The sequence below is a fragment of the Panicum virgatum genome, chromosome 2K (assembly GCF_016808335.1).
Source record: "Panicum virgatum strain AP13 chromosome 2K, P.virgatum_v5, whole genome shotgun sequence".
Taxonomy (NCBI): domain Eukaryota; kingdom Viridiplantae; phylum Streptophyta; class Magnoliopsida; order Poales; family Poaceae; genus Panicum; species Panicum virgatum.
Genome location: NC_053137.1, coordinates 15,972,716 through 15,986,148, shown reverse-complemented (window position 1 = coordinate 15,986,148; position 13,433 = coordinate 15,972,716). Strand labels below are relative to the sequence as shown.

The 13,433-nt window shown below is 47.8% G+C and overlaps 2 protein-coding genes across 2 annotated transcripts; both read left to right on the top strand.

The window, feature by feature from the left end:
• The first annotated feature begins 581 nt into the window (after positions 1 to 581).
• On the top strand, positions 582 to 2,599 carry LOC120695942 (splicing factor, arginine/serine-rich 19-like). The gene has a single exon (XM_039979139.1). It carries the CDS (start codon positions 685 to 687, stop codon positions 2,518 to 2,520), a length of 1,836 nt encoding a protein of 611 aa, XP_039835073.1. The 5' UTR covers positions 582 to 684; the 3' UTR covers positions 2,521 to 2,599.
• A 4,610-nt stretch (positions 2,600 to 7,209) lies between these two features.
• LOC120668822 (E3 ubiquitin-protein ligase RNF181-like) lies at positions 7,210 to 8,469 on the top strand. The gene has a single exon (XM_039948616.1). The coding sequence runs from the start codon at positions 7,359 to 7,361 to the stop codon at positions 7,866 to 7,868; it is 510 nt and encodes a 169-aa protein (XP_039804550.1). The 5' UTR covers positions 7,210 to 7,358; the 3' UTR covers positions 7,869 to 8,469.
• The last annotated feature ends 4,964 nt before the right edge of the window (positions 8,470 to 13,433 follow it).

Sequence of the window (13,433 nt, the reverse complement as noted above, 5' to 3'; positions counted from 1 at the left end):
GGAAGCCACTGCGGAGCCCACGCTCGACGCCTTCTTTGCCAGGCCGCGCCACCACCAGCTCCGCCCCGCCGCCACGGGGGGGGGAGCTTCCCTCCTCCCTGCCGCCGTCCTCGCCACAACCGACAAGCGAAGGCGAAGGAAGTGATGCTGCAAACATGATTTAGCCATGTTGCAGTCATGATTTCGTGGTATTGCAGCCATAATTTGGGATTTTTAGTCTATTTGTGAGATGTTGTGACATATTTTTGTGATGTTTCAAATGTGATTTTGTGACATTGCAATTTGTGATTTATGCGATGTTGCAACTACGAATTCATGACGTCGTGATGTTTCAATGTGATTTGTCTGACATTGTAACTGCGGAATTCGTCACGTTGAAAATGTTGCATGCAACATCTTGCAGCTAGAGTTTTACTGGGCTGTTACCGTCCTATACTAGGCCCGACGTCCGGACAACGGAAAGCAACACAAGATCTCGTGACCATCCGGGGAAAAAGATAAAAATAAAAACCGAAGCAATCAAGATGAATTTCTTCGTATCAGGAAGGCAAATCGGCCAGGGAGTAGTTGGACTCGGAACCGACTCGGGCTGCGGGCTCCTCTATAAGGACAGCCGCCGCGCGCGCCCCGTTCCGTGGCCGCTACTCCTCCGATCCGCCGCGGCCTCGCCGCCGTCCCCAGGCAATGGCCGACGAGACCCTCGCGGCCTTCATGGACGCCACCGGCTGCGGCTACGACGACTCCTTCCGCCGCCTCGCCAGCTGCGGGGGCCACCTCGGCCGGGCCGTCAGCCGCTTCTTCAACGTCGAGGCGGGGTCGTCGGGGAGCCGCCGCTCGCCGCCGCCGCCGTCGCGGGTGGAGGAGGTCTCGTCCGACACGGACGGCGACGACGCGCCAGCTCCGGCCCCGGCGGCCCGCTCCGAGCGCCGCGCGCGCGAGAGGTCGCCCCCGTCCTGTTCCTCTCCGAAGGCGGTGTCTAAGTCTAAGAGGCGGGACGGCGAGGCGAGAGGTGGCGGCGGCAGCAAGAGCAGCCGCCGCCGCCGCCGACGACGACGTCGAGACAGGGAGGCTGGCGGCGGTGAGAACAGCCGCGGCGAGAAGAAACGCCGCCGCGTCCGTGAGGACGATGGCCCCTCTCGTAGCGGCAGGGAGGAGGCGGGCGGCGGCCGCAAAAGCAGCCGCCGCCGCCGTCGATCCCGTGACAACTCTGATAGCGAGGAGAAGGCGGAAGCCAACAACAGGAGCCTCCGCCGCCGCCGCCGCCTCAATCCCAAAGATCCCACCTCTGATAGTGACAAGGAGGAGGACGGCAGCAACAGTACCCTCCGCCGCCGCTTGCCTGAAGATATCTCCTCCGACGGCGACAAGAAAGTGCGAGCTAGCGACAGCAGCAGCTGCCGATTGCTTGAGCACATCTCCTCCGACTCCGACGGCGACAAGAAGCAGGTGCAGGCTAACGACAGCGGCCGCCGCCGCCTTGATCGCGGCAATGTTCCCGCCCCTGACGGCGGCGGCGGGAAGAAAGAGGACGGCCCCCGATTCCGCGAGAACATCTCCTCCTCCTCCTCCGACGACGACGACGGCGACATGGTGGTCTACGAGGCGCCGCCGCCGCCGCGGCCGGCGAACAGCCGCAGGACCGTGGAGGGCCTGTTCCAGGCGCCGCGCGAGCTGACGTACAAGGGCGTCTTCCACGACGCCATGGCGCACGCGGCGCGGCGGGCGAGGTGGCTGCTGGTGAACGTGCAGCGGGGCCTCGAGTTCGCGTCGCTCGTGCAGAACCGCGACGTGTGGGGGAGCGACATGGTGGCCCAGTGGGTCCGGGGCAGCTTCGTGCTCTGGCAGGCCGACGCCGACGCGCGCGGCGGCGAGCGGGAGGAGGCCGAGAAGGTGCTCGGCTACTACAAGGTCCCCCGCGACCGGCTCCCCGTCGTCGTCGTCGTCGACCCGGTCACCGGCCAGGCCGTGGACCGGCTGCACGGCGCCGACCCCAACGACTTCCTCGTGGCCATGGGGCCCTACACGGACAAGGCGCCGGCCATGCCCGTCGTCGGAGCCAAGAAACCCGGCGCAACACCCGGCGCGCAGACCAATCAAAAGCCGGCGACAACCACCGCTCCGACGGTGAGGAAACCGGCTGAGGCCGCCGTGGCGGTGGCGCCGCCTCCAGGCCAGGCCCGACGAGAACAGCCAGCGGCGGTGAGAAAGCCAGCTGAGCCTGTCGCCACAGCGGTGGCGGAGGTGCCTACGGGTCAGCAGCCGGCGGCGACGGCGGCGAAGGTCTGCAAGCTGAGGGTCCGGCTGCCCGACGGCCGGGTGGTGGCCAAGGAGTTTGGGAGCCAATGCGCGGTGGCGGAGCTCTTCGCACATTGCCGGTCGGAGCTGGGAGAAGCCGCGGAGAAGCGGCCGTTCCGGCTGCTGCGCTTCGTCGGCGCCGCGAGGCAGGAAATCGGTGATGAGAGGGCCTCGTTTGAGAGCTTGAGGCTCCACATGTCAACTGTCTGTGTTGAGCTTGGCTAATCATCCTTAATCCTTTTATTAGGCTCCATATGCAAATTTAGGTGGTTATTTGCATTATTTTTATAATAATATAAATGGATAATTTACACGAATATGGGGGTTACTTTAGATTTATTTATAATAGTATATGTGAGTAATTTAAATAGATACATATATATTTAGGGAGTTATTTTAGTCTATTTTAATTATGACATAGGTATTAGAAAAGATAATAGATCTAATGACTATTATAATTAGAGCTCTCAGATTGTTGTTAATATGTTTTTAATTTTTGTAAGAATTATTAGAACTTCTCCACTTTTTTAGAGTGCCCGCCTAGAATTCTAGGCGGCTTCATGTGGAGGTTTCGAAGAAGTCTCCAATTAGTAATAGTAAGATACAATTTGCTGATTCTATCATCTCATTGCCACCTTAGACACATTATTAGGAGACGATGTTGACACCTATAAGACCACCTTCCCAGCGAAGGCTGTGGCGGCTCTAAACAGGGGCAGAGCCAGCATTGATGCATGGTATTTCTTGAAATACCAAACTATTTTACCAAAAAAACTAAGTATATACACCCTTATATATATTGGTCAAAATCTCTGGTTTTCAGTTTTAAACTTATAACTCAGCCCAACGCTCTGGTACAGCATTACCCAAGAGGCTGACATCTCTCCCACTCGGCAGCACCCCCACGGCCCCACCCCTCTCCCAGGCCGGCAACACCTAAGTACTCTTTTTGTACAACATATATCTAGATACATAGCAAAATATATAAATTTAAAAAAATCAAAACAACCTATATTTTAAAACGGAGAGAGAGTACCTACCAAGAACATTAGGGCGAGGTAGCAGGCCAACAGCAGGCCCTAGTTGAATCGAGCATCAGCCATCTGGCTAGCACTAGCACTAGCACCATTGGTGATGGAGCCTCACCTCTCAATTTCTGATTTGCTTGCATAATACCTATTAATATTTAGTTTTAATCTGTGTATGTTCTTTTAACATGGATTTTGGAGTTGTAAAATAAATAACAACACAGTGATTTGAAATCTTTGTGGAGTTAGGTGCATTCTATTTAGTTTGCTACTTGTTGAAGCATAAAACTAATCGTTCCGGTGCAGATACTTTTGTCAAAGGGGATTTAGTTATGGACACATGAGAAATGATTGATAATTGTAATTTCTTTTTAGTGCATGGAACACCTTTAATTAGAATGGTTTTGTTGCACCGCGGACCATTGGCATTTTTGTATTGAAAATTTTTCTTTTTAATCACCGTTAACTTCTAAATTTTAGCTCTGCCGGTAGGTGGTCGTGGAGGCACCCTAGGCACATGGGCACAAGAATGGAGAGGAGGCGGAGGCGGAGGCGGAGGCGGATGCGTCTTGTGTGGTGGCAGTGCGGCAGGCCACGACCCAGGATTTGAGAGATGGGTATTCAAAATTTTAATAGTGCAATTTTTTTGTGATTCATGGTTCAAACCTACATATTACAAGCAATTGACATTCAAAAGTACTTTCCTCATTGTCATACTGCATTGTTATGAATTGTTCATTAATTTTGTAAATTGCAATGATAGTTTTCAGAGAAAAATGGATAAATTTAAAATTTCCACTAACCTCAGTTAGTCTTGCCCCTCAGTCAGCCGGCCTTCACTGCTGGTCAGGGTTCAGGACTTTTTTTAATTTTTATATTATTTTATTTCTGATTTGTCAAAAATATATGCCGATTTTTTTTAGTTGTAAAAATGTCATCCCGCCGCCAGTTCAACCGGCGGAATGAAGGTACCGCCGGATGAACCGGCGGCAGGTGCACTGCAGAAAGCATACCGCCGGTTCATCCGGCGAGAAGGGTACTGTAGCGATCCCTGCGGGCACTGTAGCGACTTACCGCCTATTCAAACGGTGGTACTGTAGCGATTTACTGTATCATATTTTCAAAAAATTATAACAAATTCATATGGATTCGGATGGTGATAAAATTTATACGAAAATTATAGACCTCGACGAGATCTACAACTTTGTAATTCAAACTTTTTTCATTTGGAATCATTCTGGTGTTTAAATAATCGACACAACATTTAGATCTAAAAAATCAGATCTAAACAAGTCGTGCTGCTCATCGGGAGTGCACCGGGAATCAGATCTAAACAACTTTATAATTACAACAAGTCTAGCGTTGTTTAGATAAAAAATTCCCGGTGCACTTCCGATGAGCAGCACGACTTGTTTAGATCTGATTTTTTAGATCTAAATGTTGTGTCGATTATTTAAACACCAGAATGATTCCAAATGAAAAAAATTTGAATTACAAAGTTGTAGATGTCGTCGAGGTCTATAATTTTCGTATAAATTTTATCACCATCCGAATCCATATGAATTTGTTATAATTTTTTGAAAATATGTTACAGTAAATCGCTACAGTACCACCGTTTGAATAGGCGGTAATTCGCTACAGTGCCCGCGTGGATTACCCTTTTTTCGCCGGATGAACCGGCGGTATGCTTTCTGCAGTGCACCTGCCGCCGGTTCATCCGGCGGTACCTTCATTCCGCCGGTTGAACTGGCGGCAGGATGACATTTTTGCAAAAAAAAATTCGGTATATATATTTTTGACAAATCGGAAATAAAATAATATAAAAATTAAAAAAATTCAGGGTTCAGCCCTACGGCAGTGTGCACAGGCGGAGGCGGGGGTGGGCCGGGTGCCGGGGAGGGGGCAACGTGGGCTGTTAGTTGGGGAGGTGGGTTGCTTAACTAAGAATGGCAACGGGTCGGGTTCGGATCGGGTGGAGTCTCCGTGCACCCAAAACTGAAACCCGAAATCGAAACCCAAACCTGAACCCGAAACCGATTCGGGTGGAAATCCATCACCAAAACCAAACCCGCGGATACCCGAAACCCGAAACCCGAATGGATACCCGCAGATAAATATACACATATTCACATGTATAAACAAGAGGCAACAAATAATAAATATTTTCATGACTCAACTTTCAATAAATTTAATAGTCTATGTAAACAAATTATCATTAACATATTATAAAACATGAGTTTTAATTCCAAATAATTTATTTCGGATATCCATTGGATATCCACGGGTGAAAACCAAAACCCGAACCGAACCCGAAACCAAACCCAAACCCGAACCTGAAAACCGTGGGCGAAAAACCAACACCAAACCCGAAACCCGAAAAACCGTAACCCGCGGATACCCGCACCGAACCCGATCCGCTGCCATCTCTATGCTTAACTGATGTTGTGCTTCCTCTTAAAAAAAACTGATGTTGTGCTGATATGTTGGCCATTTTTCACTTTTTTCCATATACTTCAGAAATATACTATGTATACAAATTTTTTTGACCAGAATACTGGGCCCGCTGGCCGCAGGTACCGCAGGCGGTGATAAAAATATTGCTTTTTAGGTATAAATATTCTCAAACTCGTGATTTTATGGATTTACTTCTGGTAGGTGGGTTCACAATGTAATAGGTATGTTGGACCTGGTAGAAATATTTCTAAAAGTTTTTTACTTTATAGTATACATACATAGAGCAGTAGATATATATATATATATATATAACAAAAAAAGAAAATATTAAAGATGACGTTTTCCCACTCCGACTTATTCCGCGTGCCTCTTGCGGATGAGCCTTATCATGACCGTGGATCCCTCAGCCCACGTAATTGCGGCGCTGTTTCACACCATCCGCCTGTGTATTTCCCAAATCGATGTGCTGCTGCGTGCCATGCCTGGTGCGTCAGGTGAGCCCATCCATATCTTGTATCCCTGACAGTGTCAGTGTCACTGCAAATAAACAAAATGATTGCTTCTGCAGCTCTGGCTGGTCGTTTCATTCGATATTTCTTTCTTCGGACATGATTGCTTGCGTGGGGTTAAAGTTTAGCCTTCACCTTTTAGCATTTTTTTAATTTAGCTCTTGGTGATCTAAACAGGTGGGTTAAAAAAATTAGGATTAAAGCATAGCACCCATTAGCCTTTTAGCAATACTAGATGTCAACATCTAGTATTAACAACCGGGACTTTAGCACAAGAGAATCAAACAGGCTCTTAATAAGGTGTTTCTTTTCGTATTAACAACGTGCACAAACAGGATGCATTCAGCAGACGTGAACCCATGGTTTATCTTATCATGGGCAATAGGTGAATACAAAGTACTAGGTGTCAACATTGTCATCTGCAATCACATTTAAGAAAGAACTGTGCAGATGAATTGGACCGCAGACGATTGCCTATGTCATTATAGCATAGTAAAACAGTTTCTTATACTATTTCTTCCACCCTAAATTATTAGTTGTTTTAATTTTTTAAATATATACATTTTGTTATGTACTACACATAATATATATCTAGATGTACAACAAAACTTATGAATTTAAAAACTATAACAACTAATAATTTAAAACATAACATATATCTAGATGTACAGCAAAACTTATTATGAATCTAGAAAAACTATAGCAACTAATAATCTGGAACCGAATAAGTAGTCTTTTGATGTGCCATATTCATATCAACTGCTAAGCACTAGTAGTATCTAGAGACGACTCCCTCTCAACTTATTAGTGGTTTTGGTTTTGTTTCTTCCCTCGTAAAAAACTGTGGATTGCAGTGTGGAACTAAGGAATTGAAGATAATTAAGCTTGATTGCAAAGAGCCAGTGAGAACAGCAGCTTTCCTTATCCCTCAATAAAGAAAGAGATAAAGAACAATGCACTCCCTATTTAATGCTCCTTTCAACACCTGCTTCGACTCTCCCCTCTCTGCATCTCTCCCTCCCTCTCTCTGCTCAGATCTTTGTGAGAAGCGATTCGATTCCTCTCGCGCGTCATGGACGACGACGGCGACTGGATCACGGCGAGGTACCTCCTCGCGTCCATCCTCGGGCGGGACCCAATGGTCGTGGACTACGTCGACGAGGAGTCCTTCCCCGTCGACCCTCCTCCCGCCCGCCTTGCGGAGGCGCCGGCGCCGGCGCCGGCGCCGGCCGTTTCAGCGCCGCCGGCGGTGCGGGCGCCCGCGGGCGTGGCCGGCACGGTGTGCGCGGTGTGCACCGAGGAGATCGCGGCGGCGGACGCCGTGGTGCGGCTGCCGTGCGCGCACTGGTACCACGACCGCTGCATCGCGCCGTGGCTCGGGATCCGCGGCACCTGCCCCACGTGCCGCGCCGAGGTCCCGCGCAGGGACGCCGCCGCCGGCGACGAGGAGGAGGAGGCCCGCCGCGCTAAGCCGCCGGCGCGCGCCCGGGCCGGGACCAGCGGCAACGTTGCCGGCGCAAGCGCCCGCGCGCGGCGGGACGCGGCGTACGAGCACCTCGCCGGCGGCGTGCTGTCGGGCTGATCGATGTCCCCGTGTGGGGGCGGCGCCGGCGCCGGCGCCGGCCGAGTGGATCAGCAGGCGCGTGGACCGCGTCGTCGTGCGCTCGGGGTTCAGAAGAAATGGGTACTACGGGAAAGGGTAAATAGCTGAGAGATAATCTGAGCCGAATTTCCGGCGCCGCGCCCAACTTCATCCAGATCCAGTACTTCACTTGAGAATTGCAATATCGAGCTGTGTTTCCTTTTTCTCTCATGAAAGAAATCGAAGTCCTCGTCCGGCTCGGCTGCTAAGCTGGGTAACAAGGCGGCGACCTCTGCTGCCATGGCGACTCGAGAAGAGGAGGAAGCAGCGGCAGAACTGGAATCTGTTGATCTGTTTTACCAGTTTCTTAGTTGTCTGCTCAGAGATTCATGTTAGCTGTAGACCCACCAGCAAGGGCCGACACTCTGTCGGTCAAGATGATAGGTGTTTGTTGTTGTTTCTGTCGTGATTGTGGACCGTTTCCGAGATAGCCTTATTTTGAGCTTGTTGGTGGTGGTGGTTGGCTCTCTGCCTCTCTCACCTCGGTATGTTTCAGGGTGGTTTACCTCTTGTTTTCAGTAATTGATAATTGATTTCTGTATGTGCTGAGAATGGTGGTGTCTTTTGGTTACCCAGTGAGTGACAGTAATCTGAAATTGCTACGGTGGAACGTGCGAGGCTTGAACTGCCCAGCGAGAAGAGAAACAGCTAGGCTTCTTTTGCAAGACCATGGAGCAATTTTGATCTGCCTGCAAGAAACCAAACTTCAGCAGGTTACTGATGTTTTGGCGTTGGAAACTCTGGCACAGCGACTCAATAATTCCTTCTTTCTGCCAGCTGAAGGGGGCAAAGGGAGGTATTTTGCTTGCTTGGGACAAGGACCTGTTTGATGTCTTCCTTTGGCCAATGCTCCATCACTGCAAACATCACCTCCAAACTTGCTAACACTTGCTTCCTGCTGACGTGGTTTATGGGCCATCGGAGGACCCAGAAAAAGAATCTTTTCTACAAGATTTCCTCACCCTAAAGCCATCACAAGATGTTCCTTGGTTATACATTGGTGACTTACGCTAACGGGCGAGCGTTCACTGGGACGTGCTGCCGACGAATGTGCTGTTGGTGATTGTTGGTGATATGACCAAGAGTCCATCATCACAATACGGTTTAAAGGCCCAAAAGGATATTGATCCAACATGGATTAGGGTTACTAATAGGCCTATGAGATAGAAGCCCATTAGTACGCCCTATATATACAAGGGAAGGGCTAGGGGGCGAAACCCTGAGCTGCGCCACCTCCCTAGCCGCCGCCCCTCCCTCTCTCTCTCGGCCGCCGCCCTTGCCGTGCGTGCGGTGCTAGCACACCGACGCCCGGCGTTTCATCCCCGTATGTGTGGACTCCGTGGAGGCGCTGCTGCGACTGCTGCGCTGATCGGCTGCTGGGATCAAGTACGAGGAGCTCGGTTCGTGGGACGTGATCGACTACTTCCTCTACATCGACGCGCGACTTCTTCCGCTGCGCTGCGCGTCTAGTGGTAACGATCTATGATCTTCTACTCGCAAGCGTCTTGGGTATATGCGGTAGTGGTGCTAGCATAGCCTACCCGTTTCCCTACATGTGCACGCTGGGAGTTGCTAACGACGCGCGAGCATATATGCACTAACTGGCGGCGAATACATTTCTTTATTACTTTGTTTCCCTTTTTTTATGAGATTATACATGTCCATTTCGGGCCGGACCGCCGTTGCTTTCTCGCTGCAGCGGCTTCCCAAGCGCTACTTTGGTAGAACACGTCGTACGCCTAACTTGTTTTTTCAGGGTGTGATGTGAATGGTATGGCCTCAATGTCATGTGATGATGTATGTGATGATTTGTGCGGCCTGCGTGTCGCAAGTTAACACAACCGGGTTGAGGTTGCACCATTATTGTATAACGACCTGCGTGTCGACTTGTGATGTTTGAATCCTCATGTAATTATTTCACTAGCTATTAGATGTAGTAGCTTAGTATCTTTTCATGGAGGCTTCAATCATGATGGCGATGATGATCACCACAAGACAGGACGGATGGCAATGGAGGTCACCTTGGAGCCATAGCGATGGAGCCCATTGTGATGCAAGAGGCCACACTATTCACAATATAATATGATTATATGCCTGTGATGTTTATTTTCCTGTCATACTATTCTTTCATGCTTTTACATATGGTGGATGCTTTAATCATGATAGAATAGCTTCCCTCAGAAAAGGTTGAGTTTTTGATGCCTTTTACCAATAGCTGCACCTATAAATTTTGATCGTTGTGTGGTAGGTTTACCAAAGTAGAGTACCCTCAGCTATCACTTTTGTATAGGGTGGATGTCGGACATTCACAAGCATAGTATTGGTTTACTCAGCAAAGCTATCAAAACAGTTTTGGGCTTTAAGGCATAGGGTTGGGGCCGGGGCATTGGATGCCACCCAACAAACAAGAGTCGCATAGAGATGTGATTAGTAATTTGTTACTTACCTGTATCACTACTTTTCTAGCCGTGATGCTAAAGCTCACTAGAATTTTAGTGATTATGGATCTTGAACCACTATATGTCATTAGAGGGAAGATGACTTTGATATAGTAGGTTGTCTTTTGTTAAATCAGTTAATGAAAGTCTTTACATAAACTTAGTGCTGAAATCTTACTTTACTTTAATGTTGTAGATCATGTCTGCCAGTAACAATTCCGCTTTTAATTTGCGTTCTGTTCTTGAGAAAGAAAAGTTGAATGGAACAAACTTTATTGATTGGTACCGCAACCTGAGAATTGTTCTCAGGCAAGAGAAAAAGGAGTATGTTCTTGAGCAGCCATATCCTGATGATCTCCCTGACAATGCAACTGCTGCTGATCGCAGAGCTTATGAGAAGCACTGCAATGACTCACTTGATGTCGGCTGTCTGATGCTCGCCACCATGTCCCCTGATCTGCAGAAGCAGTATGAGCATGCGGATGCTCATACCATGATCGAGGGGCTGCGTGGGATGTTTCAGAACCAAGCCAGGACTGAGAGGTTCAATGTCTCAAAGTCCTTGTTTGCGTGCAAGCTGGCAGAAGGTAGCCCGGTCAGTCCTCATGTGATCAAAATGATTGGTTACATTGAGACTTTGGACAGACTTGGTTCTGAACTTCACCAAGACTTGGCTACTGATGTTATTCTCCAGTCGCTCCCGACGAGCTATGAGCCTTTTATCATGAACTTTCAGATGAATGGCTTGGATAAAACATTGAGTGAGTTGCATGGGATGCTAAAGACAGCAGAGGAGAGCATTAAGAAGAATCCCAATCATGTGATGATGATTCAGAAGGGGAACAAAAAGAGGAAGCGTTGGACGCCTCCTAATCCCAAAGGTAAAGGCAAGGAAAAGAGTTCCGGTGGTGAGTCCTCGGGCTCTAAGTTAAAGCCAGCACCTAAGGCCAAATCTGGCCCTACTTCTGAGGATGAATGCTTCCACTGTCATGAAAAGGGACATTGGTCTAGAAACTGCAAGAAGTACTTGGAAGAAAAGAAGAAGAAGAAGGGAAGTGAGACTTCCACTTCAGGTATAAATGTTATAGAAATAAATATTGCATTATCTTCTAGTGAATCATGGGTATTTGATACTGGATTGATGATTCACACTTGCAAATCATTGCAGGGTCTAAGTGAGACTAGAAGATTTGCAAGAGGCGAGTTGGACGTTCGTGTCGGCAATGGCGCAAAGGTTGCGGTGTTGGCGGTCGGCACCTACCACTTGTCTCTACCCTCCGGATTAGTTTTGGAATTAAATAATTGTTATTGCATTCCTGCTTTGAGCAAGAACATTATTTCTTCTTCATGTTTGGAAGAAGTTGGTGATTTTAAGATTGTAATAGAGAACAAACATTGTTCTATTTTTTGCAATGGTATTTTTTATGCTCATTGTCCATTGGTGAATGGATTATATGTTCTTGATCTTGAGGATAAATCTGTCTGTAACATTAATACTAAGAGGCTTAGACCAAATGATTTGAATCCCACTTTTATTTGGCATTGTCGCTTAGGTCATATAAATGAGAAGCGCATTGAACAACTCCATAAAGATGGATTGTTAAGCTCATTTGATTTTGAATCATTTGACACATGTGAGTCTTGTTTGCTTGGAAAGATGACCAAAGCGCCTTTCACTGGTTAGAGTGAGAGGGCGAGTGACTTGTTGGAACTTGTACATACGGATGTATGTGGACCAATGAGCTCAATAGCCAGAGGTGGTTTTCAGTACTTTATTACTTTCACTGATGATTTTAGTAGATATGGCTATATCTACTTAATGAGGCACAAGTCTGAATCGTTTGAAAAGTTCAAAGAATTTCAGAATTAAGTACAAAATCAATTAGGCAAGACAATTAAATTTCTGCGATCTGATCGTGGAGGAGAATATTTGAGCCTTGAATTTGGTGATCATTTGAAGCAATGTGGAATTATTCCGCAGCTAACTTCGCCCGGAACGCCTCAATGGAATGGGGTATCCGAACGGAGGAACCGAACCTTGTTGGACATGGTTAGGTCCATGATGAGCCAAGCTGATCTTCCATTGTCATTTTGGGGTTATGCTCTTGAAACTGCTGCGTTCACACTGAATAGGGTTCCAAGTAAGTCTGTTGAGAAGACACCATATGAGATATGGACTGGGAAGCATCCCGGATTATCTTTTCTCAAAGTTTGGGGATGTGAGGCTTATGTCAAACGTTTGATGTCAGATAAGCTCACTCCAAAGTCAGACAAATGCTTTTTTGTGGGGTATCCTAGGGAAACCAAAGGATATTATTTTTACAATAAGGCGGAAGGCAAAGTGTTTGTCTCTCGCAATGGTGTTTTCTTAGAAAAGGAGTTTCTCTCAAAAGGATTTAGTGGGAGTAAGGTGCAACTTGAAGAAATTTAGGAAACACCCGAAACTGTTTCAGCAACCACTGAACATCCACGGGATGTGCAAGATGTTGCACAACCCGTAGTTGAGGCACCAGCCCCACGAAGGTCTATAAGGGTACGTCGCACTACTGACAAGCTCAACCTCCTTATTACGGAGGAGCGCCACATATTATTGATGGAAAATGATGAGCCCTTGACCTACAAAGAAGCAATGATGGGACCCGACTCCGACAAATGGCTTGAAGCCATGGAATCCGAGTTAAAATCCATGCATGATAATCAAGTTTGGAACTTGGTCGATCAAATTGACAGTGTGAGACCTATCGACTGTAAGTGGATTTTTAAGAAAAAATTAGACATGGATGGAAATGTTCACATCTATAAGGCACGATTGGTGGCGAAAGGTTTCCGACAAATTCAAGGTGTTGACTATGAGGAATCCTTTTCGCCCGTCGCAATGCTAAAGTCTGTTCGGATTCTCCTAGCAATTGCCACATATTATGACTATGAGATATGGCAAATGGATGTCAAACCCGCTTTCCTTAATGGACATCTAAGTGAGGATGTGTATATGACACAGCCTGAAGGTTTTGTCGATCCTAAAAATACTGGGAAAATATGTAAGCTTCAGAGGTCCATCTATGGATTG

Excerpts from the sequence above, each read along its gene's own strand:
- LOC120695942 (XM_039979139.1), top strand. The coding sequence starts at position 685 with ATGGCCGACGAGACCCTCGCGGCCTTCATGGACGCCACCGGCTGCGGC.
- LOC120668822 (XM_039948616.1), top strand. The coding sequence starts at position 7,359 with ATGGACGACGACGGCGACTGGATCACGGCGAGGTACCTCCTCGCGTCC.